This window comes from Oncorhynchus clarkii, chromosome 29, assembly GCF_045791955.1.
Source record: "Oncorhynchus clarkii lewisi isolate Uvic-CL-2024 chromosome 29, UVic_Ocla_1.0, whole genome shotgun sequence".
In the NCBI taxonomy this organism is placed as follows: Eukaryota; Metazoa; Chordata; class Actinopteri; order Salmoniformes; family Salmonidae; genus Oncorhynchus; species Oncorhynchus clarkii.
Genome location: NC_092175.1, coordinates 41845143 through 41871543, shown reverse-complemented (window position 1 = coordinate 41871543; position 26401 = coordinate 41845143). Strand labels below are relative to the sequence as shown.

General features: G+C 47.5%; 1 protein-coding gene across 6 annotated transcripts in view; it reads left to right on the top strand.

Annotated features, from left to right (window-relative positions):
- The window catches only part of LOC139388269 (tripartite motif containing 3b), a 146145-nt gene that overhangs the window by 111260 nt on the left and 8484 nt on the right, over nucleotides 1-26401 (top strand). For 5 of the 6 annotated variants that reach the window (XM_071134828.1, XM_071134827.1, XM_071134829.1 and 2 more), the window contains 8 exons: nucleotides 7850-7951; nucleotides 9715-9813; nucleotides 15502-16036; nucleotides 16233-16336; nucleotides 17065-17232; nucleotides 18272-18440; nucleotides 18976-19017; nucleotides 20458-20528. In XM_071134828.1, the coding sequence (XP_070990929.1) occupies nucleotides 7850-7951; nucleotides 9715-9813; nucleotides 15502-16036; nucleotides 16233-16336; nucleotides 17065-17232; nucleotides 18272-18440; nucleotides 18976-19017; nucleotides 20458-20528 (1290 nt within the window). The remainder of the gene's footprint in view (nucleotides 1-7849; nucleotides 7952-9714; nucleotides 9814-15501; nucleotides 16037-16232; nucleotides 16337-17064; nucleotides 17233-18271; nucleotides 18441-18975; nucleotides 19018-20457; nucleotides 20529-26401) is intronic. The other variant, XM_071134832.1, reaches the window with a different exon arrangement.

The window sequence follows — 26401 nt, the reverse complement described above, 5'->3', positions numbered from 1 at the left end:
CTAACCATCTCTCAATTGTCTATCCTCCCTGTCTCTAACCATCTCTCCATTGTCTCTCCTTCCTGTCTATAACCATCTCTCCATGGTCTCTCCTCCCGGTCTCTAACCATCTCTCCATGGTCTCTCCTCCCTGTCTCTAACCATCTCTCCATCCTCTCTCCTCCCTGTCTCTATCTCTGCATTGTCTCTCCTCCCTGTCTCAAACCATCTCTCCATTGTCTCTCCTCCCTGTCTCGAAACATCTCTCCATCCTCTCCTCCCTGTCTCTAACCATCTCTCCATCCTCTCCTCCCGGTCTCTAACCATCTCTCCATTGTCTCTCCTCCCTGTCTCTAACCATCTCTATCTCTCCATCCTCTCCTCCCCCTCTCCTCCCCGTCTCTACCTATCTCTCCATTCTCTCCTCCCTGTCTCTAACCATCTCTCCATCCTCTCCTCCCTGTCTCTATCTCTCCAACCTCTCCTCCCTGTCTCTAACCATCTCTCCAGCCTCTCCTCCCTGTCTCTAACCATCTCTCCATCCTCTCCTCCCTGTCTCTAACCATCTCTCCATCCTCTCCTCCCTGTCTCTAACCATCTCTCCATCCTCTCCTCCCTGTCTCTAACCATCTCTCCTCCCTGTCTCTAACCATCTCTCCTCCCTGTCTCTAACCATCTCTCCATCGTCTCTCCTCCCTGTCTCTAACCATCTCTCCATCCTCTCCTCCCGGTCTCTAACCATCTCTCCATCGTCTCTCCTCCCTGTCTCTAACCATCTCTCCATCCTCTCTCCTCCCTGTCTCTAACATCTCTCCATTGTCTCTCCTCCCTGTCTCTAGCCATCTCTCCATTGTCTATCCTCCCGGTCTCTAACCATCTCTCCATCGTCTCTCCTCCCTGTCTCTATCTCTCCATCCTCTCCTCCCTGTCTCTAACCATCTCTCCATCGTCTCTCCTCCCTGTCTCTAACCATCTCTCCATCATCTCTCCTCCCTGTCTCTAACCATCTCTCCATCGTCTCTCCTCCCTGTCTCTATCTCTCCATCCTCTCCTCCCTGTCTCTAACCATCTATCCATCCTCTCCTCCCTGTCTCTAACCATCTCTCCATCCTCTGTCCTCCCTGTCTCTAACCATCTCACCATCCTCTATCCTCCCTGTCTCTAACCATCTCACCATCCTCTCTCCTCCCTGTCTCTAACCATCTCACCATCCTCTCTCCTCCCTGTCTCTAACCATCTCTCCTTCCTGTCTCTAACCATCTCTCCATCCTCTCCCCTCCCTGTCGCTAACCATCTCACCATCCTCTCTCCCTCCTGTCTCTAACCATCTCTCCTCCTTGTCTCTAACCATCTCTCCATCCTCTCCTCCCTGTCTCTAACCATCTCTCCATCCTCTCTCCTCCCTGTCTCTAACCATCTCTCCATCCTCTGTCCTCCCTGTCTCTAACCATCTCACCATCCTCTCTCCTCCCTGTCTGTAACCATCTCACCATCCTCTCTCCTCCCTGTCTCTAACCATCTCTCCATCGTCTCTCCTCCCTGTCTCTAACCATCTCTCCATCCTCTCTCCTCCCTGTCTCTAACCATCTCTCCTCCCTGTCTCTAACCATCTCTCCTCCCTGTCTCTAACCATCTCTCCATCCTCTCTCCTCCCTGTCTCAAACATCTCTCCATCCTCTCTCCTCCCTGTCTCTAACCATCTCACCATCCTCTCTCCTCCCTGTCTCTAACCATCTCACCATCCTCTCTCCTCCCTGTCTCTAAACATCTCACCATCCTCTCTCCTCCCTGTCTCCAACCATCTCACCATCCTCTCTCCTCCCTGTCTCTAACCATCTCTCCATCGTCTCTCCTCCCTGTCTCTAACATCTCACCATCCTCTCTCCTCCCTGTCTCTAAACATCTCACCATCCTCTCTCCTCCCTGTCTCCAACCATCTCACCATCCTCTCTCCTCCCTGTCTCTAACCATCTCTCCATAGTCTCTCCTCCCTGTCTGTAACCATCTCTCCATCCTCTGTCCTCCCTGTCTTTAACCATCTCACCATCCTCTCCATCTCCTCTACCTATCTCTCCATTCTCTCCTCCCTGTCTCTAACCATCTCTCCATCCTCTCCTCCCTGTCTCTATCTCTCCAACCTCTCCTCCCTGTCTCTAACCATCTCTCCATCCTCTCCCCTCCCTGTCGCTAACCATCTCACCATCCTCTCTCCTCCCTGTCTCTAACCATCTCACCATCCTCTCTCCCTCCTGTCTCTAACCACCTCTCCTCCCTGTCTCTAACCATCTCTCCATCCTCTCCTCCCTGTCTCTAACCATCTCTCCATCCTCTCTCCTCCCTGTCTCTAACCATCTCTCCATCCTCTGTCCTCCCTGTCTCTAACCATCTCACCATCCTCTCTCCTCCCTGTCTGTAACCATCTCACCATCCTCTGTCCTCCCTGTCTCTAACCATCTCTCCATCGTCTCTCCTCCCTGTCTCTAACCATCTCTCCATCCTCTCTCCTCCCTGTCTCTAACCATCTCTCCTCCCTGTCTCTAACCATCTCTCCTCCCTGTCTCTAACCATCTCTCCATCCTCTCTCCTCCCTGTCTCTAACATCTCTCCATCCTCTCTCCTCCCTGTCTCTAACCATCTCTCCATCCTCTCTCCTCCCTGTCTCTAACCATCTCACCATCCTCTCTCCTCCCTGTCTCTAACCATCTCACCATCCTCTCTCCTCCATGTCTCTAACCATCTCTCCATCGTCTCTCCTCCCTGTCTCTAACCATCTCACCATCCTCTCTCCTCCCTGTCTCTAACCATCTCTCCTCCCTGTCTCTAACCATCTCTCCTCCCTGTCTCTAACCATCTCTCCATCCTCTCTCCTCCCTGTCTCAAACATCTCTCCATCCTCTCTCCTCCCTGTCTCTAACCATCTCACCATCCTCTCTCCTCCCTGTCTCTAACCATCTCACCATCCTCTCTCCTCCCTGTCTCTAAACATCTCACCATCCTCTCTCCTCCCTGTCTCCAACCATCTCACCATCCTCTCTCCTCCCTGTCTCTAACCATCTCTCCATCGTCTCTCCTCCCTGTCTCTAACATCTCACCATCCTCTCTCCTCCCTGTCTCTAAACATCTCACCATCCTCTCTCCTCCCTGTCTCCAACCATCTCACCATCCTCTCTCCTCCCTGTCTCTAACCATCTCTCCATAGTCTCTCCTCCCTGTCTGTAACCATCTCTCCATCCTCTGTCCTCCCTGTCTTTAACCATCTCACCATCCTCTCCATCTCCTCTACCTATCTCTCCATTCTCTCCTCCCTGTCTCTAACCATCTCTCCATCCTCTCCTCCCTGTCTCTATCTCTCCAACCTCTCCTCCCTGTCTCTAACCATCTCTCCATCCTCTCCCCTCCCTGTCGCTAACCATCTCACCATCCTCTCTCCTCCCTGTCTCTAACCATCTCACCATCCTCTCTCCCTCCTGTCTCTAACCACCTCTCCTCCCTGTCTCTAACCATCTCTCCATCCTCTCCTCCCTGTCTCTAACCATCTCTCCATCCTCTCTCCTCCCTGTCTCTAACCATCTCTCCATCCTCTGTCCTCCCTGTCTCTAACCATCTCACCATCCTCTCTCCTCCCTGTCTGTAACCATCTCACCATCCTCTGTCCTCCCTGTCTCTAACCATCTCTCCATCGTCTCTCCTCCCTGTCTCTAACCATCTCTCCATCCTCTCTCCTCCCTGTCTCTAACCATCTCTCCTCCCTGTCTCTAACCATCTCTCCTCCCTGTCTCTAACCATCTCTCCATCCTCTCTCCTCCCTGTCTCTAACATCTCTCCATCCTCTCTCCTCCCTGTCTCTAACCATCTCTCCATCCTCTCTCCTCCCTGTCTCTAACCATCTCACCATCCTCTCTCCTCCCTGTCTCTAACCATCTCACCATCCTCTCTCCTCCATGTCTCTAACCATCTCTCCATCGTCTCTCCTCCCTGTCTCTAACCATCTCACCATCCTCTCTCCTCCATGTCTCTAACCATCTCTCCATCGTCTCTCCTCCCTGTCTCTAACCATCTCACCATCCTCTCTCCTCCCTGTCTCTAACCATCTCTCCTCCCTGTCTCTAACCATCTCTCCATCCTCTCCCCTCCCTGTCGCTAACCATCTCACCATCCTCTCTCCTCCCTGTCTCTAACCATCTCACCATCCTCTCTCCCTCCTGTCTCTAACCACCTCTCCTCCCTGTCTCTAACCATCTCTCCATCCTCTCCTCCCTGTCTCTAACCATCTCTCCATCCTCTCTCCTCCCTGTCTCTAACCATCTCTCCAGCCTCTGTCCTCCCTGTCTCTAAACATCTCACCATCCTCTCTCCTCCCTGTCTCTAACCATCTCACCATCCTCTCTCCTCCCTGTCTCTAACCATCTCTCCATCGTCTCTCCTCCCTGTCTCTAACCATCTCTCCATCCTCTCTCCTCCCTGTCTCTAACCATCTCTCCTCCCTGTCTCTAACCATCTCTCCTCCCTGTCTCTAACCATCTCTCCATCCTCTCTCCTCCCTGTCTCTAACATCTCTCCATCCTCTCTCCTCCCTGTCTCTAACCATCTCTCCATCCTCTCTCCTCCCTGTCTCTAACCATCTCACCATCCTCTCTCCTCCCTGTCTCTAAACATCTCACCATCCTCTCTCCTCCCTGTCTCCAACCATCTCACCATCCTCTCTCCTCCCTGTCTCTAACCATCTCTCCATCGTCTCTCCTCCCTGTCTGTAACCATCTCTCCATCCTCTGTCCTCCCTGTCTTTAACCATCTCACCATCCTCTCCATCTCCTCTACCTATCTCTCCATTCTCTCCTCCCTGTCTCTAACCATCTCTCCATCCTCTCCTCCCTGTCTCTATCTCTCCAACCTCTCCTCCCTGTCTCTAACCATCTCTCCATCCTCTCCCCTCCCTGTCGCTAACCATCTCACCATCCTCTCTCCTCCCTGTCTCTAACCATCTCACCATCCTCTCTCCCTCCTGTCTCTAACCACCTCTCCTCCCTGTCTCTAACCATCTCTCCATCCTCTCCTCCCTGTCTCTAACCATCTCTCCATCCTCTCTCCTCCCTGTCTCTAACCATCTCTCCATCGTCTCTCCTCCCTGTCTCTAACCATCTCTCCATCCTCTCTCCTCCCTGTCTCTAACCATCTCTCCTCCCTGTCTCTAACCATCTCTCCTCCCTGTCTCTAACCATCTCTCCATCCTCTCTCCTCCCTGTCTCTAACATCTCTCCATCCTCTCTCCTCCCTGTCTCTAACCATCTCTCCATCCTCTCTCCTCCCTGTCTCTAACCATCTCACCATCCTCTCTCCTCCCTGTCTCTAACCATCTCACCATCCTCTCTCCTCCATGTCTCTAACCATCTCTCCATCGTCTCTCCTCCCTGTCTCTAACCATCTCACCATCCTCTCTCCTCCCTGTCTCTAACCATCTCTCCTCCCTGTCTCTAACCATCTCTCCATCCTCTCCCCTCCCTGTCGCTAACCATCTCACCATCCTCTCTCCTCCCTGTCTCTAACCATCTCACCATCCTCTCTCCCTCCTGTCTCTAACCATCTCTCCTCCCTGTCTCTAACCATCTCTCCATCCTCTCCTCCCTGTCTCTAACCATCTCTCCATCCTCTCTCCTCCCTGTCTCTAACCATCTCTCCATCCTCTGTCCTCCCTGTCTGTAACCATCTCACCATCCTCTCTCCTCCCTGTCTCTAACCATCTCTCCAGCCTCTGTCCTCCCTGTCTCTAAACATCTCACCATCCTCTCTCCTCCCTGTCTGTAACCATCTCACCATCCTCTCTCCTCCCTGTCTCTAACCATCTCTCCATCGTCTCTCCTCCCTGTCTCTAACCATCTCTCCATCCTCTCTCCTCCCTGTCTCTAACCATCTCTCCTCCCTGTCTCTAACCATCTCTCCTCCCTGTCTCTAACCATCTCTCCATCCTCTCTCCTCCCTGTCTCTAACATCTCTCCATCCTCTCTCCTCCCTGTCTCTAACCATCTCTCCATCCTCTCTCCTCCCTGTCTCTAACCATCTCACCATCCTCTCTCCTCCCTGTCTCTAAACATCTCACCATCCTCTCTCCTCCCTGTCTCTAACCATCTCACCATCCTCTCTCCTCCCTGTCTCTAACCATCTCTCCATCCTCTCTCCTCCCTGTCTGTAACCATCTCTCCATCCTCTGTCCTCCCTGTCTTTAACCATCTCACCATCCTCTCCATCTCCTCTACCTATCTCTCCATTCTCTCCTCCCTGTCTCTAACCATCTCTCCATCCTCTCCTCCCTGTCTCTATCTCTCCAACCTCTCCTCCCTGTCTCTAACCATCTCTCCATCCTCTCCCCTCCCTGTCGCTAACCATCTCACCATCCTCTCTCCTCCCTGTCTCTAACCATCTCACCATCCTCTCTCCCTCCTGTCTCTAACCACCTCTCCTCCCTGTCTCTAACCATCTCTCCATCCTCTCCTCCCTGTCTCTAACCATCTCTCCATCCTCTCTCCTCCCTGTCTCTAACCATCTCTCCATCCTCTGTCCTCCCTGTCTCTAACCATCTCACCATCCTCTCTCCTCCCTGTCTGTAACCATCTCACCATCCTCTCTCCTCCCTGTCTCTAACCATCTCTCCATCGTCTCTCCTCCCTGTCTCTAACCATCTCTCCATCCTCTCTCCTCCCTGTCTCTAACCATCTCTCCTCCCTGTCTCTAACCATCTCTCCTCCCTGTCTCTAACCATCTCTCCATCCTCTCTCCTCCCTGTCTCTAACATCTCTCCATCCTCTCTCCTCCCTGTCTCTAACCATCTCTCCATCCTCTCTCCTCCCTGTCTCTAACCATCTCACCATCCTCTCTCCTCCCTGTCTGTAACCATCTCACCATCCTCTCTCCTCCCTGTCTCTAACCATCTCTCCATCGTCTCTCCTCCCTGTCTCTAACCATCTCACCATCCTCTCTCCTCCCTGTCTCTAACCATCTCTCCTCCCTGTCTCTAACCATCTCTCCATCCTCTCCCCTCCCTGTCGCTAACCATCTCACCATCCTCTCTCCTCCCTGTCTCTAACCATCTCACCATCCTCTCTCCCTCCTGTCTCTAACCATCTCTCCTCCCTGTCTCTAACCATCTCTCCATCCTCTCCTCCCTGTCTCTAACCATCTCTCCATCCTCTCTCCTCCCTGTCTCTAACCATCTCTCCATCCTCTGTCCTCCCTGTCTGTAACCATCTCACCATCCTCTCTCCTCCCTGTCTCTAACCATCTCTCCATCGTCTCTCCTCCCTGTCCCTAACCATCTCTCCATCCTCTCTCCTCCCTGTCTCTAACCATCTCTCCTCCCTGTCTCTAACCATCTCTCCTCCCTGTCTCTAACCATCTCACCATCCTCTCTCCTCCCTGTCTCTAACCATCTCACCATCCTCTCTCCTCCCTGTCTCTAAACATCTCACCATCCTCTCTCCTCCCTGTCTCCAACCATCTCACCATCCTCTCTCCTCCCTGTCTCTAACCATCTCTCCATCGTCTCTCCTCCCTGTCTGTAACCATCTCTCCATCGTCTCTCCTCCCTGTCTCTAACCATCTCTCCTCCCTGTCTCTAACCATCTCTCCATCCTCTCTCCTCCATGTCTCTAACATCTCTCCATCCTCTCTCCTCCCTGTCTCTAACCATCTCACCATCCTCTCTCCTCCCTGTCTCTAACCATCTCACCATCCTCTCTCCTCCCTGTCTCTAAACATCTCACCATCCTCTCTCCTCCCTGTCTCCAACCATCTCACCATCGTCTCTCCTCCCTGTCTCTAACCATCTCTCCATCGTCTCTCCTCCCTGTCTGTAACCATCTCTCCTCCCTGTCTCCAGGTGCTCCAGGCCCAGCTCTCCTCTCTCCTCCAGGGGAAGGACCACATCCAGAGCAGTTGTAGTTTTACTGAACAGGCCCTGAGCCACGGCAGTGCAACAGAGGTTAGTGGACTGGTTAACCATTAACTCCATTACTATGCTCTTACATTGCAATAACTATCATAATACATGTTATTACAAATGTATTGCTCAAGTAATTATCACTAAGAGAGATGTACACAAACAACGCCCCCTCGTGTTCTAATAATCCGCCTCCACTACATTATAATTATCACTAAGAGAGATGTACACAAACCACGCCCCCTCGTGTTCTAATGATCCGCCTCCACTACATTATAATTATCACTAAGAGATGTACACAAACCACGCCCCCTCGTGTTCTAATGATCCGCCTCCACTACATTTTAATTATCACTAAGAGAGATGTACACAAACCACGCCCCCTCGTGTTCTAATGATCCGCCTCCACTACATTCTAATTATCACTAAGAGAGATGTACACAAACCACGCCCCCTCGTGTTCTAATGATCCGCCTCCACTACAGTATAATTATCACTAAGAGAGATGTACACAAACCACGCCCCCTCGTGTTCTAATGATCCGCCTCCACTACATTTTAATTATCACTAAGAGATGTACACAAACCACGCCCCCTCGTATTCTAATGATCCGCCTCCACTACATTTTAATTATCACTAAGAGAGATGTACACAAACCACGCCCCCTCGTGTTCTAATGATCCGTCTCCACTACATTTTAATTATCACTAAGAGAGATGTACACAAACCACGCCCCCTCGTGTTCTAATGATCCGCCTCCACTACATTTTAATTATCACTAAGAGAGATGTACACAAACCACGCCCCCTCATGTTCTAATGATCCGCCTCCACTACATTATAATTATCTCTAAGAGAGATGTACACAAACCACGCCCCCTCGTGTTCTAATGATCCGCCTCCACTACATTATAATTATCACTAAGAGAGAAAAGAACCATTTTGTGAACTGTGAAGAGCCATTGAAAAGCTCAGAGGGTTCTTTTAATAACTTGTATTTATAATTTTTTTATTTAACATTTATTTAACTAGGCTAGTCGGATAAGAACAAATTCTTATTTACAATGACAGCCTACCCTGGCGAAATCCGGATGACGCTGGGCCAATTGTACGCCGCCCTATGGGACTCCCAATCACGGCCGGATGTGATACAGCCTGGATTCGAACCAGGAACTGTAGTGACGCCTCTTGCACTGAGATGCAGTGCTTTAGACCGCTGGGTGATGGTTCTATATTGGTCCACATTGTTCCCATCGTCACCCTTCCCAAAGAACCCTTGAGGAACCCTATTTTCTTAGTATGCAGGATCGCAGTTGAGACGCGTTCAAAACATCGTGTAATTTCATAAGTACCAACATACAACTTGGGGGAAAAAATCCACTTGAACACCTCTCCAACTGGTAATTACTTAGCGGTTAACTCGTCTGTTGTCCCTGAGCTCCGAGTTTCCCCTCTTACACCTCTATGACATCATTTGTCAACAAACAAAAAAATACCGCGAGCACGACGGGCATCTTCAGCAGTTATTGTTCATGACCATTCGAAATACTAATCATTGATGCATCTTCTGTTTGATACTGGAACTGTGTACTTTTTATGGGCAAAAAAGAGCAAACCAATCACAAGCCTCCAATGACCTCCATGTTGGGTGGTAATTTCACCCCGCCCCCTTACATGTGTTTTTTCTCCATAAGAACCAGATCAAAACGTGAACGCACCCAACTCACATTTACCACTTCAAAACTGGTAATTCCCTACCAATTTGGTTATGAATGCAGCATTATTTGCCTGTTGTTGTGTTGTTAGGTACTGATGGTGCAGAAACAGATGAGTGAGCGGGTTTCTGCCATGGCCCGTCATGACTTCCCTGAACGGCCTCACCAGAACGCACATCTGGACTGTCAGGTAGGACGTACAGGATACACATCTGGACCGACAGGTAGTAGACAGGATACACACCTGGACCGACAGGATACACACCTGGACCGACAGGTACCGACAGGTAGTACAGACAGGATACACACCTGGACCGACAGGTACCGACAGGTAGTACGTACAGGATACACATCTGGACAGACAGGAACCAACAGGTAGTAGACCTGATACACACCTGGACAGACAGGTACCGACAGGTAGTACAGACAGGAACCGACAGGTAGTAGACAGGATACACACCTGGACAGACAGGTACCGACAGGTAGTAGAGACAGGATACACACCTGGACCGACAGGATACATACCTGGACCGTCAGGTAGTACAGATAGGATACACACCTGGACCGACACGTAGTACAGACAGGATACACACCTGGACCGACAGGTAGTACAGACAGGATACACACCTGGACCGACAGGATACACACCTGGACCGTCAGGTAGTACAGACAGGATACACACCTGGACCGTCAGGTAGTACAGACAGGATACACACCTGGACCGTCAGGTAGTACAGACAGGATACACAGCTGGACCGACAGGTAGTACAGACAGGATACACACCTGGACCGTCAGGTGGTACAGACAGGATACACACCTGGACCGACAGGTAGTACAGAAAGGATACACACCTGGACCGACAGGTAGAGTACAGACAGGATACACACCTGGACCGACAGGTAGTACAGACAGGATACACACCTGGACCGACAGGTAGTACAGACAGGATACACACCTGGACCGTCAGGTAGTACAGACAGGAGACACACCTGGACCGACAGGTAGTACAGACAGGATACACACCTAGACCGACAGGTAGAGTACAGACAGAATACACACCTGGACCGACAGGTAGAGTACAGACAGAATACACACCTGGACCGACAGGTAGTACAGACAGAATACACACCTGGACCGACAGGTAGTACAGACAGGATACACACCTGGACCGACAGGTAGTACAGACAGGATACAGACCTGGACCGACAGGTAGTACAGACAGGATACACACCTGGACCGACAGGTAGTACAGACAGGATACACACCTGGACCGTCAGGTAGTACAGACAGGATACACACCTGGACCGACAGGTAGTACAGAAAGGATACACACCTGGACCGACAGGTAGTACAGACAGGATACACACCTGGACCGTCAGGTAGTACAGACAGGATACACACCTGGACCGACAGGTAGTACAGACTGTATACACACCTGGACCGACAGGTAGTACAGACAGGATACACACCTGGACCGAGAGGTAGTACAGACAGGATACACACCTGGACCGACAGGTAGTAGAGACAGGATACACACCTGGACCGACAGGTAGTACAGACAGGATACACACCTGGACCGACAGGTAGTACAGACAGGATACACACCTGGACCGTCAGGTAGTACAGAGAGGATACACACCTGGACCGACAGGTAGTACAGACAGGATACACACCTGGACCAACAGGTAGTACAGACAGGATACACACCTGGACCGTCAGGTAGTACAGACAGGATACACACCTGGACCGACAGGTAGTACAGACAGGATACACACCTGGGCCGACAGGCAGGACAGACAGGATACACACATGGACCGTCAGGTAGTACAGACAGGATACACACCTGGACCGAAAGGTAGAATACAGACAGGATACACACCTGGACCGACAGGTAGTACAGACAGGATACACACCTGGACCGACCGGTAGTACAGACAGGATACACACCTGGACCGTCAGGTAGTACAGACAGGATACACACCTGGACCGACAGGTAGTACAGACATGATACACACCTGGACCGTTAGGTAGTATAGACAGGATACACACCTGGACCGACAGGTAGTACAGACAGGATACACACCTGGACCGTCAGGTAGTACAGACAGGATACACACCTGGACCGACAGGTAGTACAGACAGGATACACACCTGGACCGTCAGGCAGTAAAGACAGGATACACACCTGGATCGACAGGTAGTACAGACAGGATACACACCTGGACCGACAGGTAGTACAGACAGGATACACACCTGGACCGTCAGGTAGTACAGACAGGATACACACCTGGACCGACAGGGAGTACAGACAGGATACACACCTGGACCGACAGGTAGTACAGACAGGATACACACCTGGACCGACAGGTAGTACAGACAGGATACACACCTGGACCGACAGGTAGTACAGACAGGATACACACCTGGACCGTCAGGTAGTACAGACAGGATACACCCCTGGACCGACAGGTAGTACAGACAGGATACACACCTGGGCCGACAGGTAGTACAGACAGGATACACACCTGGACCGTCAGGTAGTACAGACAGGATACACACCTGGACCGACAGGTAGTACTGACAGGATACACACCTGGACCGTCAGGTAGTACAGACAGGATACACACCTGGACCGACAGGTAGTACAGACAGGATACACACCTGGACCGACAACTAGTACAGACAGGATACACACCTGGACTGACAGGTTGAGTACAGACAGGATACACACCTGGACCGACAGGTAGTACAGACAGGATACACACCTGGACTGACAGGTAGTACAGACAGGATACACACCTGGACCGACAGGTAGTACAGACAGGATGCACACCTGGACTGACAGGTAGTACAGACAGGATACACACCTGGACCGACAGGTAGTACAGACAGGATACACACCTGGACCGACAGGTAGTACAGACAGGATACACACCTGGACCGTCAGGTAGTACAGAAAGGATACACACCTAGACCGACAGGTAGAGTACAGACAGGATACACACCTGGACTGACAGGTAGTACAGACAGGATACACACCTGGACCGACAGGTAGTACAGACAGGATACACACCTGGACCGACAGGTAGTACAGACAGGAACCGACAGGTAGTAGACAGGATACACACCTGGACAGACAGGTACCGACAGGTAGTAGAGACAGGATACACACCTGGACCGACAGGATACATACCTGGACCGTCAGGTAGTACAGATAGGATACACACCTGGACCGACACGTAGTACAGACAGGATACACACCTGGACCGACAGGTAGTACAGACAGGATACACACCTGGACCGACAGGATACACACCTGGACCGTCAGGTAGTACAGACAGGATACACACCTGGACCGTCAGGTAGTACAGACAGGATACACACCTGGACCGTCAGGTAGTACAGACAGGATACACAGCTGGACCGACAGGTAGTACAGACAGGATACACACCTGGACCGTCAGGTAGTACAGACAGGATACACACCTGGACCGACAGGTAGTACAGAAAGGATACACACCTGGACCGACAGGTAGAGTACAGACAGGATACACACCTGGACCGACAGGTAGTACAGACAGGATACACACCTGGACCGACAGGTAGTACAGACAGGATACACACCTGGACCGTCAGGTAGTACAGACAGGAGACACACCTGGACCGACAGGTAGTACAGACAGGATACACACCTAGACCGACAGGTAGAGTACAGACAGAATACACACCTGGACCGACAGGTAGAGTACAGACAGAATACACACCTGGACCGACAGGTAGTACAGACAGAATACACACCTGGACCGACAGGTAGTACAGACAGGATACACACCTGGACCGACAGGTAGTACAGACAGGATACAGACTTGGACCGACAGGTAGTACAGACAGGATACACACCTGGACCGACAGGTAGTAAAGACAGGATACACACCTGGACCGTCAGGTAGTACAGACAGGATACACACCTGGACCGACAGGTAGTACAGAAAGGATACACACCTGGACCGACAGGTAGTACAGACAGGATACACACCTGGACCGTCAGGTAGTACAGACAGGATACACACCTGGACCGACAGGTAGTACAGACTGTATACACACCTGGACCGACAGGTAGTACAGACAGGATACACACCTGGACCGAGAGGTAGTACAGACAGGATACACACCTGGACCGACAGGTAGTAGAGACAGGATACACACCTGGACCGACAGGTAGTACAGACAGGATACACACCTGGACCGACAGGTAGTACAGACAGGATACACACCTGGACCGTCAGGTAGTACAGAGAGGATACACACCTGGACCGACAGGTAGTACAGACAGGATACACACCTGGACCAACAGGTAGTACAGACAGGATACACACCTGGACCGTCAGGTAGTACAGACAGGATACACACCTGGACCGACAGGTAGTACAGACAGGATACACACCTGGGCCGACAGGCAGGACAGACAGGATACACACATGGACCGTCAGGTAGTACAGACAGGATACACACCTGGACCGAAAGGTAGAATACAGACAGGATACACACCTGGACCGACAGGTAGTACAGACAGGATACACACCTGGACCGACCGGTAGTACAGACAGGATACACACCTGGACCGTCAGGTAGTACAGACAGGATACACACCTGGACCGACAGGTAGTACAGACATGATACACACCTGGACCGTTAGGTAGTATAGACAGGATACACACCTGGACCGACAGGTAGTACAGACAGGATACACACCTGGACCGTCAGGTAGTACAGACAGGATACACACCTGGACCGACAGGTAGTACAGACAGGATACACACCTGGACCGTCAGGCAGTAAAGACAGGATACACACCTGGATCGACAGGTAGTACAGACAGGATACACACCTGGACCGACAGGTAGTACAGACAGGATACACACCTGGACCGTCAGGTAGTACAGACAGGATACACACCTGGACCGACAGGGAGTACAGACAGGATACACACCTGGACCGACAGGTAGTACAGACAGGATACACACCTGGACCGACAGGTAGTACAGACAGGATACACACCTGGACCGACAGGTAGTACAGACAGGATACACACCTGGACCGTCAGGTAGTACAGACAGGATACACCCCTGGACCGACAGGTAGTACAGACAGGATACACACCTGGGCCGACAGGTAGTACAGACAGGATACACACCTGGACCGACAGGTAGTACAGACAGGATACACACCTGGACCGACAGGTAGTACAGACAGGATACACACCTGGACCGTCAGGTAGTACAGACAGGATACACACCTGAACCGACAGGTAGTAGAGACAGGATACACACCTGGACCGACAGGTAGTAGAGACAGGATACACACCTGGACCGACAGGTAGTACAGACAGGATACACACCTGGACCGACAGGTAGTACAGACAGGATACACACCTGGACCGACAGGTAGTACAGACAGGATACACACCTGGACCGACAGGTAGTACAGACAGGATACACACCTGGACCGACAGGTAGTACAGACAGGATACACACCTGGACCGACAGGTAGTAGAGACAGCATACACACCTGGACCGACAGGTAGTACAGACAGGATACACACCTGGACCGACAGGTAGTACAGACAGGATACAAGTCCCAAACTTTGGGCCACGGTATATTCGTCTTATTTCTGTTTTGAGCCGTGTTTTATAAGATCCTTCAACCAGGATGTTACTAAAACATTTTGTTGAACTAAAATGTGCATGGTTAAGGCCAGGTACGGTTCAGGGTTCATGGAATAAATTATACAGTCCGCAAACCAGCTTTGGCAGCCAGGGACAGGAAATGAGGTCAGCATAAATAGGGAGTGTGTGGTTAATTAACCTACCCCCCCAGGTGGAGACAGAGGGCCTCCGTCGCTCCCTCCAGAACCTGGGCGTCCTCATTACTACGGCAGCTGTAGGCCACACCTCCGTCGCCACGGGAGAAGGACTACGCCACGCAGCAACCGGACAACATGTCAGTGTCACCGTGACGACCAAAGACAAGGACGGCGAGCTGGTGCGGACAGGGAACGCGGCGCTGAGGGCCACTGTCACGCCGGTTGCCGACGGAAGCCGCATCGTCACGGAACCGGAGGTGACGGACAATAAGAACGGGACGTACGAGGTGGGATACACACTACGGTCCGAGGGGGAGTTCTCCTTCGCTCTCTCCCTCTACGGCCAGCCGCTACGGGGCAGTCCCTTCCGGCTGCAGGCGGTCAAGCCCTCGGATGCGCTGCCGTCTCCGGATGACGTGAAGAGGAGGCTGAAGAGTCCTGGCGGGACAGCGGGTCATGTCAGACAGAAGGCTGTGAGGAGACCCTCCAGCATGTTCAGCATCAAAAAGAAGGAGAACCCCATCGAGGATGAACTCATCCACAGAGTCGGTAAGACAACCACATCCTAACACTACCACAACCAACACCTAGTCATCTGATTGTTGCTTCCTGCGTTTCGTTGATGTGGTTGTTGTTGTTGTTGTGTAACTTGAGAGCTGTCTGTGAGAGACAGAAACACAGCCCAGAAAGAAAGAGGTCTTATTTCACGTGTGTGTGTGTGTGTGTGTGTTTACCTGTGGTCTAGGTACGCGAGGGAGAGAGAAGGGCGAGTTCACCAACCTGCAGGGGATCTCAGCCTCCAGCAATGGCAGAGTGGTGGTAGCAGACAGTAACAACCAGTGTATACAGGTAGGAAACTAGATGGTATCAACCAGTGTAAACAGGTAGGAGACTAGATGGTATCAACCAGTGTAAACAGTTAGGAGACTAGATGGTATAACCAGTGTAAACAGGTAGGAGACTAGATGGTATCAACCAGTGTAAACAGGTAGGAGACTAGATGGTATCAACCAGTGTAAACAGGTAGGAGACTAGATGGTATCAACCAGTGTAAAGAGGTAGGAGACCAGATGGTATCAACCAGTGTAAAGAGGTAGGAGACTAGATGGTATCAACCAGTGTAAACAGGTAGGAGACTAGATGGTATCAACCAGTGTAAACAGGTAGGAGACTAGATGGTATCAACCAGTGTAAACAGGTAGGATACTAGATGGTATCAACCAGTGTAAACAGGTAGGAGACTAGATGGTATCAACCAGTGTAAACAGGTAGGAGACTAGATGGTATCAACCAGTGTAAACATGTAGGAGACTAGATAGTATCAACCAGTGTAAACAGGTAGGAGACTAGATGGTATCAACCAGAGTAAACAGGTAGGACACCAGATAGAAACAACAAGTGTAAACAAGTAGGAGACCATCCATTGAACACAGGAGAGGGAAATGTAATGTGGTATAAGACGACCTAGGGCATGCTAAGAGGTAGACCAGCTAGACCTATAACGAAACTTTACTCTAAAACACTCGTTTTGATATTTAAGTCTCACTTCTGTGTCTGTCGCCCCACCCTGTCGTCAGGTGTTCTCCAATGACGGGCAATTCAAAATGAGGTTTGGGGTCAGAGGTCGGTCGCCGGGGCAACTGCAAAGACCCACGGGCGTTACCGTGGATATGAACGGTGACATCATCGTGGCCGACTACGACAACCGATGGGTCAGCATCTTCTCCTCCGATGGGAAGTTCAAGGTCAGAGGTCACGAGGTCATCAGAGGTCATGAGATTCCCTCTCTAATTTTAAAGCTAGAATTGTTAGTTGCTACATATATATTTTTTGTACATATAAATTATTGATATATAGCCATTGATTCTAGAAGTATATAATGTAGAAATGCCTCAGGAGTTTAGTTCAACTGTTATTTCCCATCAGAACCCCAAAATAAAAGCTTGTTTTACTCCATTGTTTGCAAACAAAGTAAATGTAAACAAACAACAAAGGATTGGTTAAAACTATCATGTTGATATCATGGATGATCAGTCCTTGTAAACAAACAACAAATAGCCTCAAAGGATTGGTTAAAACTATCATGTTGATATCATGGATGATCAGTCCTTGTAAACAAACAACTAATAGCCTCAAAGGATTGGTTAAAACTATCATGTTGATATCATGGATGATCAGTCCTTGTAAACAAACAACAAATAGCCTCAAAGGATTGGTTAAAACTATCATGTTGATATCATGGATGATCAGTCCTTGTAAACAAACAACAAATAGCCTCAAAGAATTGGTTAAAACTATCATGTTGATATCATGGATGATCAGTCCTTGCAAACAAACAACTAATAGCCTCAAAGGATTGGTTAAAACTATCATGTTGATATCATGGATGATCAGTCCTTGTAAACAAACAACAAATAGCCTCAAAGGATTGGTTAAAACTATCATGTTGATATCAGGGATGATCAGTCCTTGTAAACAAACAACTAATAGCCTCAAAGGATTGGTTAAAACTATCATGTTGATATCATGGATGATCAGTCCTTGCATCCATAGCTCTGTCTATGAATTTGACAGTGGTCACATTATTCCAGACCCGTCCCTCAGCTACGTACCAAAACAGAGGCTTGGTGGCCGCTTTGTTAATTCACTAAGGATTCTGGGTAATACATTTAAATGAATGACAGCCGTTCCATTGACTCTAACCACAAAAAACATTGGCTGTAATTTGCTGTTGATTTCCTGACAATTCGACATATTGAATCACCTCCTCCTTCTCCCACTCAGAATAAGATCGGGGCGGGGCGTCTGTTGGGCCCTAAGGGCGTGGCAGTGGACAGGAACGGACACATCATCGCCGTGGACAACAAGGCGTGCTGCGTCTTCATCTTCCAGTCTAACGGGAAGCTGGTCACCAAGTTCGGCGCCAGGGGGACGTCCGAGAGACAGTTTGCAGGTAAAGGGGGTGGAGCCTAGAATGTTCAGCGGTGTGAAACGTTCCCGATAGCAACGCGACACTATTTCCTATTCTTGCTGATCTAGGATCAGTGTTGCCTTTTAGATCATAATGAAGAAGACGGACAGATTGGGACCTGATCCTAGATCAGCACTCCTACATTGAGACGCTTTGTGGATATGGGCCCAGGTCCTCCCTGTCCATGAAATCTCATTGATCTGGACGTAAAATGGCTAAACTGATCCTAGATCAGCACTCCTACTTTTGAGACGCTTGGTGCATACTGTTCTACACAACCCAGTAGTATCTGATCGTTGTGAAATGTTCCTCCCGAACACGACCCATGTTCAGATTGACCTGATCTGACACACCTGCAGGAGCCAAGATGGCCGCCAGGACCCTGGTTGCCATTGGAAACCATTTCTTCCTGCAGATCCTCTCTGTTCTTCTACTTGTTTTGTCTTTCATCTCTGACTCTACCTTTTCGTTTGTTTGTTTCTTGTTCTTTTTTTCTCCCTTTGTTTCTGTTTTTTAGAAAAAAGTGGTGCCCATTTAAATAGATCTGGCCCAGTGTTCAGTAAGTATCGAGTGTTGCCCCTGCCCCGCCCCTTACCCAGAGTGCACCATTCTGTCTAACCTGCATCTCCTGCCCTGATGTTGAGTGCCCTGGAAATTGTATCTGAAATCTTCCCAGATCCTTCTGTGCCTGATATATGTAAAACGTAACAAAAGATTGATACATATGTCATCGTAATATATATATATATATATATATATATATATATATATATATATATATATATATATATATATATATATATATATCATGATCATTACAATCATTGTTGTTCGAACTGAGTTTAATGTATTGCTCTGCAATGTAGAGTATGCATAAGATGAATGAGCTGGAATTTAATGAAATTGATTAGATACTATCCCATTTTTGAATTGTCTGCTCTTAAATATTACATCCCTAGACATTTCAAAACACCTGAATAATTAATTAAATTAAAATCGGTAGCAATGAAAATGAGTGATTGAACCATAGAGATAGATAGAGATCTCATCTTTGTATCTGTGCCATTATGGCATCTCCATTCTAAAGTAGTAAATTGTCTTCTTCTTTTGTGTCTGGGAAAAAAAAGTGTAAAGCTAATATTGGTGATTTACCACCACCTGTAGTGTTAGAGTCCTGAACCAACTCTTGTGTCATTCATCTATTGTGGCCTCTACATGGCAGTAATATAGCTTTTAGCCATTTACAAACCATAGGAAACCCAAGCCCTTTACCAACCATAGGCAACCCAATTTAAAGATTACAATGCTTTCTGATAATTGGCTGATTGCTACCAACCCATAGGAATCCCCACCCAGTTGACTACTTTAAATGGTGGAAGCCCTCAATGGCAAAGTCCATGCTAAAACCAGTTATAACCATCTAGAGAGCTCTATCGATCTCTGGATCAAATTTATGTCATCACTCTGATTGGTTCATTTGTACATTTATAATTAGTAGGTTCGGTTATCTGTTTTAACAAACCTTTATTTTTGTACTTTTCTTGTGGGTGTGGCTTATATAAATGCCTACCCGTCACACTGTTTCTGTTTTGTATTTATTTATTTATTTTATTCGATTGTTTGTTTATCACTTATTTTCTTTGGTGCAAATAAATTAAACAAAAAAAATAAAAAATAAAAAATAAAACCAGTATTTTAGAGGACATTAGTCATGCTAACTTGTATCACGTTATTTCTGTCTCTTTGTCTCTCTCTCTCTCTCTCTCTCTCTGCCCCTTCTCTCTCTCTCTCTCTCTCTGCCCCTTCTCTCTCTCTCTCTCTCTCTCTCTGCCCCTTCTCTCTCTCTCTCTCTCTCTGCCCCTTCTCTTCTCTCTCTCTGCCCCTTCTCTCTCTCTCTCTCTCTGCCCCTTCTCTCTCTCTCTCTCTCTCTGCCACTTCTCTCTCTCTCTCTCTCTCTCTCTCTGCCCCTTCTCTCTCTCTCTCTCTCTCTCTCTCCCAGGTCCACACTTTGTTGCGGTGAACAACAAGAATGAAATCATTGTCACAGATTTCCACAATCATTCTGTGAAGGTAAGTCAAGCCTTTATGCTTTGATCAAGGAAAGAGGGAATACATTTTTTTTTAAATGCTTTATTCATTTGAAAATATATAGTTGTGTGACGAAGTGGATCTATGCCCACTCCAACGCGTACACAGTCTAATCTGACATTATATTAAAAGAGTGTTCTATTTCCCATATGCATTTGCCATTTCTTGCTAAAAGTATTACATTGTCCATGACTGTATTATCATTTAGCTCCTTTGTTAGCAATTAGCTACTGGTTCATAGTTATTTGTTAGCAATTAGCTACTGGTTCATAGTTACAGTGCCTTGCGAAAGTATTCGGCCCCCTTGAACTTTGCGACCTTTTGCCACATTTCAGGCTTCAAACATAAAGATATAAAACTGTATTTTTTTGTGAAGAATCAACAACAAGTGGGACACAATCATGAAGTGGAACGACATTTATTGGATATTTCAAACTTTTTTAACAAATCAAAAACTGAAAAATTGGGCGTGCAAAATTATTCAGCCCCTTTACTTTCAGTGCAGCAAACTCTCTCCAGAAGTTCAGTGAGGATCTCTGAATGATCCAATGTTGACCTAAATGACTAATGATGATAAATACAATCCACCTGTGTGTAATCAAGTCTCCGTATAAATGCACCTGCACTGTGATAGTCTCAGAGGTCCGTTAAAAGCGCAGAGAGCATCATGAAGAACAAGGAACACACCAGGCAGGTCCGAGATACTGTTGTGAAGAAGTTTAAAGTCGGATTTGGATACAAAAAGATATCCCAAGCTTTAAACATCCCAAGGAGCACTGTGCAAATGATAATATTGAAATGGAAGGAGTATCAGACCACTGCAAATCTACCAAGACCTGGCCGTCCCTCTAAACTTTCAGCTCATACAAGGAGAATACTGATCAGAGATGCAGCCAAGAGGCCCATGATCACTCTGGATGAACTGCAGAGATCTACAGCTGAGGTGGGAGACTCTGTCCATAGGACAACAATCAGTCGTATATTGCACAAATCTGGCCTTTATGGAAGAGTGACAAGAAGAAAGCCATTTCTTAAAAGATATCCATAAAAAGTGTCGGTTAAAGTTTGCCACAAGCCACCTGGGAGACACACCAAACATGTGGAAGAAGGTGCTCTGGTCAGATGAAACCAAAATTGAACTTTTTGGCAACAATGCAAAACGTTATGTTTGGCATAAAAGCAACACAGCTGAACACACCATCCCCACTGTCAAACATGGTGGTGGCAGCATCATGGTTTGGGCCTGCTTTTCTTCAGCAGGGACATGGAAGATGGTTAAAATTGATGGGAAGATGGATGGAGCCAAATACAGGACCATTCTGGAAGAAAACCTGATGGAGTCTGCAAAAGACCTGAGACTGGGACGGAGATTTGTCTTCCAACAAGACAATGATCCAAAACATAAAGCAAAATCTACAATGGAATGGTTCAAAAATAAACATATCCAGGTGTTAGAATGGCCAAGTCAAAGTCCAGACCTGAATCCAATCGAGAATCTGTGGAAAGAACTGAAAACTGCTGTTCTCTCCATCCAACCTCACTGAGCTCGAGCTGTTTTGCAAGGAGGAATGGGAAAAAATGTCAGTCTCTCGATGTGCATTAACTGATAGAGACATACCCCAAGCGACTTACAGCTGTAATCGCAGCAAAAGGTGGCGCTACAAAGTATTAACTTAAGGGGGCTGAATAATTTTGCACGCCCAATTTTTCAGTTTTTGATTTGTTAAAAAAGTTTGAAATATCCAATAAATGTCGTTCCACTTCATGATTGTGTCCCACTTGTTGTTGATTCTTCACAAAAAAATACAGTTTTATATCTTTATGTTTGAAGCCTGAAATGTGGCAAAAGGTCGCAAAGTTCAAGGGGGCCGAATACTTTCGCAAGGCACTGTATTTGTTAACAGTAAACTATAGTTATTTGTTAGCAGTAAACTACAGTTTATAGTTATTTGTTCGGGACTGACCATCATTTATAATGAGGCAAACCTGGAGAAAATCAGACCTCTCTGAAATGAAATATAAAGGGGATAGTAGAGAACATGCTTATGACTTACCCTCACTCCTAGACCAGAGCCTTAAATATGCATTACATGACAAAGTAGCCAGAAGGTTGTGGATATGCAGACTACCCTGGACATGGGTAGGGGTAAACATATCTCCATTATAGGAGATATGGGTAGGGGTAAACATATCTCCATTATAGGAGATATGGGTAGGGTAGCCTAGTGGTTAGAGCGTTGGACTAGTAGCCAGAAGGTTGTGCATTTGCAGACTACCCTGGACATGGGTAGGGGTAAACATATCTCCATTATAATAAAAGCACTGCATGAATCTACCATCTTATTTGCGGTTTAGAGAAGAAAAAAAAAACAGTCTTTCATAAACGCATTTCATGTAATTCTACGTCATTTTACATGACTGGAGACAAGTAGAATCTTTAAAAAAATCCACAACAGAGCATGACGACCAATGAGCGCATGCTGGAGCACCGGAGGCATTTTGATTCCTATACAGGCTATAAACAGAGAACAGTCTAAGTACAGAACAGTGGTAGAGTTGTCTTAACTGTAGAAATGGAGTGCCACAGAACCAGTTACCACTGAAATATCTGCTCATCAATGAATTAAGACATTTGTTTTAACACAGCAGAAGCATATCATCAGGTAGGCCTATATGTTTTAACACAGCAGAAGCATATCATCAGGTAGGCCTATATGTTTTAACACAGCAGAAGCATGTCATCAGGTAGGCCTATATGTTTTAACACAGCAGAAGCATGTCATCAGGTAGGCCTATATGTTTTAACACAGCAGAAGCATGTCATCAGGTAGGCCTATATGTTTTAACACAGCAGAAGCATGTCATCAGGTAGGCCTATATGTTTTAACACAGCAGAAGCATGTCATCAGATAGGCCTATATGTTATAACACAGCAGAAGCATATCATCAGGTAGGCCTATATGTTTTAACACAGCAGAAGCATGTCATCAGGTAGGCCTATATGTTTTAACACAGCAGAAGCATGTCATCAGGTAGGTCTATATGTTTTAACACAGCAGAAGCATATCATCAGGTAGGCCTATATGTTATAACACAGCAGAAGCATGTCATCAGGTAGGCCTATATGTTTTAACACAGCAGAAGCATGTCATCAGGTAGGCCTATATGTTTTAACACAGCAGAAGCATATCATCAGGTAGGCCTATATGTTTTAACACAGCAGAAGCATGTCATCAGGTAGGCCTATATGTTTTAACACAGCAGAAGCATGTCATCAGGTAGGCCTATATGTTTTAACACAGCAGAAGCATGTCATCAGGTAGGCCTATATGTTTTAACACAGCAGAAGCATGTCATCAGGTAGGCCTATATGTTTTAACACAGCAGAAGCATGTCATCAGGTAGGCCTATATGTTTTAACACAGCAGAAGCATGTCATCAGGTAGGCCTATATGTTTTAACACAGCAGAAGCATATCATCAGGTAGGCCTATATGTTTTAACACAGCAGAAGCATGTCATCAGGTAGGCCTATATGTTTTAACACAGCAGAAGCATGTCATCAGGTAGGCCTATATGTTTTAACACAGCAGAAGCATGTCATCAGGTAGGCCTATATGTTTTAACACAGCAGAAGCATGTCATCAGGTAGGCCTATATGTTTTAACACAGCAGAAGCATGTCATCAGGTAGGCCTATATGTTTTAACACAGCAGAAGCATGTCATCAGGTAGGCCTATATGTTTTAACACAGCAGAAGCATGTCATCAGGTAGGCCTATATGTTTTAACACAGCAGAAGCATGTCATCAGGTAGGCCTATATGTTTTAACACAGCAGAAGCATGTCATCAGGTAGGCCTATATGTTTTAACACAGCAGAAGCATGTCATCAGGTAGGCCTATATGTTTTAACACAGCAGAAGCATGTCATCAGGTAGGCCTATATGTTTTAACACAGCAGAAGCATGTCATCAGGTAGGCCTATATGTTTTAACACAACAGAAGCATGTCATCAGGTAGGCCTATATGTTTTAACACAGCAGAAGCATGTCATCAGGTAGGCCTATATGTTTTAACACAACAGAAGCATGTCATCAGGTAGGCCTATATGTTTTAACACAGCAGAAGCATGTCATCAGGTAGGCCTATATGTTTTAACACAGCAGAAGCATGTCATCAGGTAGGCCTATATGTTTTAACACAGCAGAAGCATGTCATCAGGTAGGCCTATATGTTTTAACACAGCAGAAGCATGTCATCAGGTAGGCCTATATGTTTTAACACAGCAGAAGCATGTCATCAGGTAGGCCTATATGTTTTAACACAACAGAAGCATGTCATCAGGTAGGCCTATATGTTTTAACACAGCAGAAGCATGTCATCAGGTAGGCCTATATGTTTTAACACAGCAGAAGCATGTCATCAGGTAGGCCTATATGTTTTAACACAGCAGAAGCATGTCATCAGGTAGGCCTATATGTTTTAACACAGCAGAAGCATGTCATCAGGTAGGCCTATATGCACGTGTAACTTTTAAAAAATTTGGGAAACTATCATTATTTTATTCAATGATATTGTTGTTACAAAACATATGTGTGTTGACTGTGATCAGGACTTGGGAACATAACAACATCTGCTGTGGTAGGCTAAATTAACAAACTAGGAATGCATGATCCTCAAACATAATACTGGCCAAACTCGTGTTTCTAAAAGTGAATTCAAAGACACTGTAGAATGACTGTATAGACTAAAAAATGAATTTTTGGTTTCATTACTATTTAATTCTAGTTAATTAATAGTTTTTTATTTTCATATAATACAGCTTAAATGAAAAATGTTATGTTGAAGTGCTGTTGTTGATGTGTTGAGCCCTGCCAGCGCGTCTCACATTTGATTTCTTAAATGGCCTTGAAATATATATTGTTTTTTTCATTTAACTAAGCAAGTCAGTTAAGAACAAATTCTTATTTACAATGACGGCCTACCGGGGAACAGTGGGTTAACTGCCTTGTTCAGGGACAGAGCGACAGATTTTTACCTTGTCAGGCTACCTGCCGCCTCCACGCTCTAACCACTAGGCTACCTGCCGCCTCCACGCTCTAACCACTAGGCTACCTGCCGCCTCTACGCTCTAACCACTAGGCTACCTGCCGCCTCTACGCTCTAACCACTAGGCTACCTGCCGCCTCTACGCTCTAACCACTAGGCTACCTGCCACCTCTACGCTCTAACCACTAGGCTACCTGCCGCCTCTACGCTCTAACCACTAGACTACCTGCCGCCTCTACGCTCTAACCACTAGGCAACCTTCCCCCTCGACGCTCTCACCACTAGGCTACCTTCCCCCTCCACACTTTAACCACTAGGCTACCTGCCGCCTCCACACTCTAACCACCTGCAGTCAAAGTTTTTTTTGGTCTCCTTGGCTACATAAGTTTTTAGTACAGCCTCCGAATGTCATGGAGATAAACCATATGTGTCGTAGTCACGTCTTTCCCCGGCATTGTACAGCTTGTTTCTAGAATAAAGCATTGCGGATTAAAGCGTCATTACAGATCACTTTATATAATCAGGTCCATACATTTTGTTTTCTAAATCTTAAGCTAACAAAGGGCTTATTCTTTTAGACATTATATATAGCAAAAGCCACAATACCCCCACATACCCCCTCAATATACCCCCACATACCCCCTCAATATACCCCCACATACCCCCTCAATATACCCCCACATACCCCCTCAATATACCCCCACATACCCCCTCAATATACCCCCACGTACCCCCTCAATATACCCCCACGTACCCCCTCAATATACCCCACATACCCCCTCAATATACCCCCACATACCCCCTCA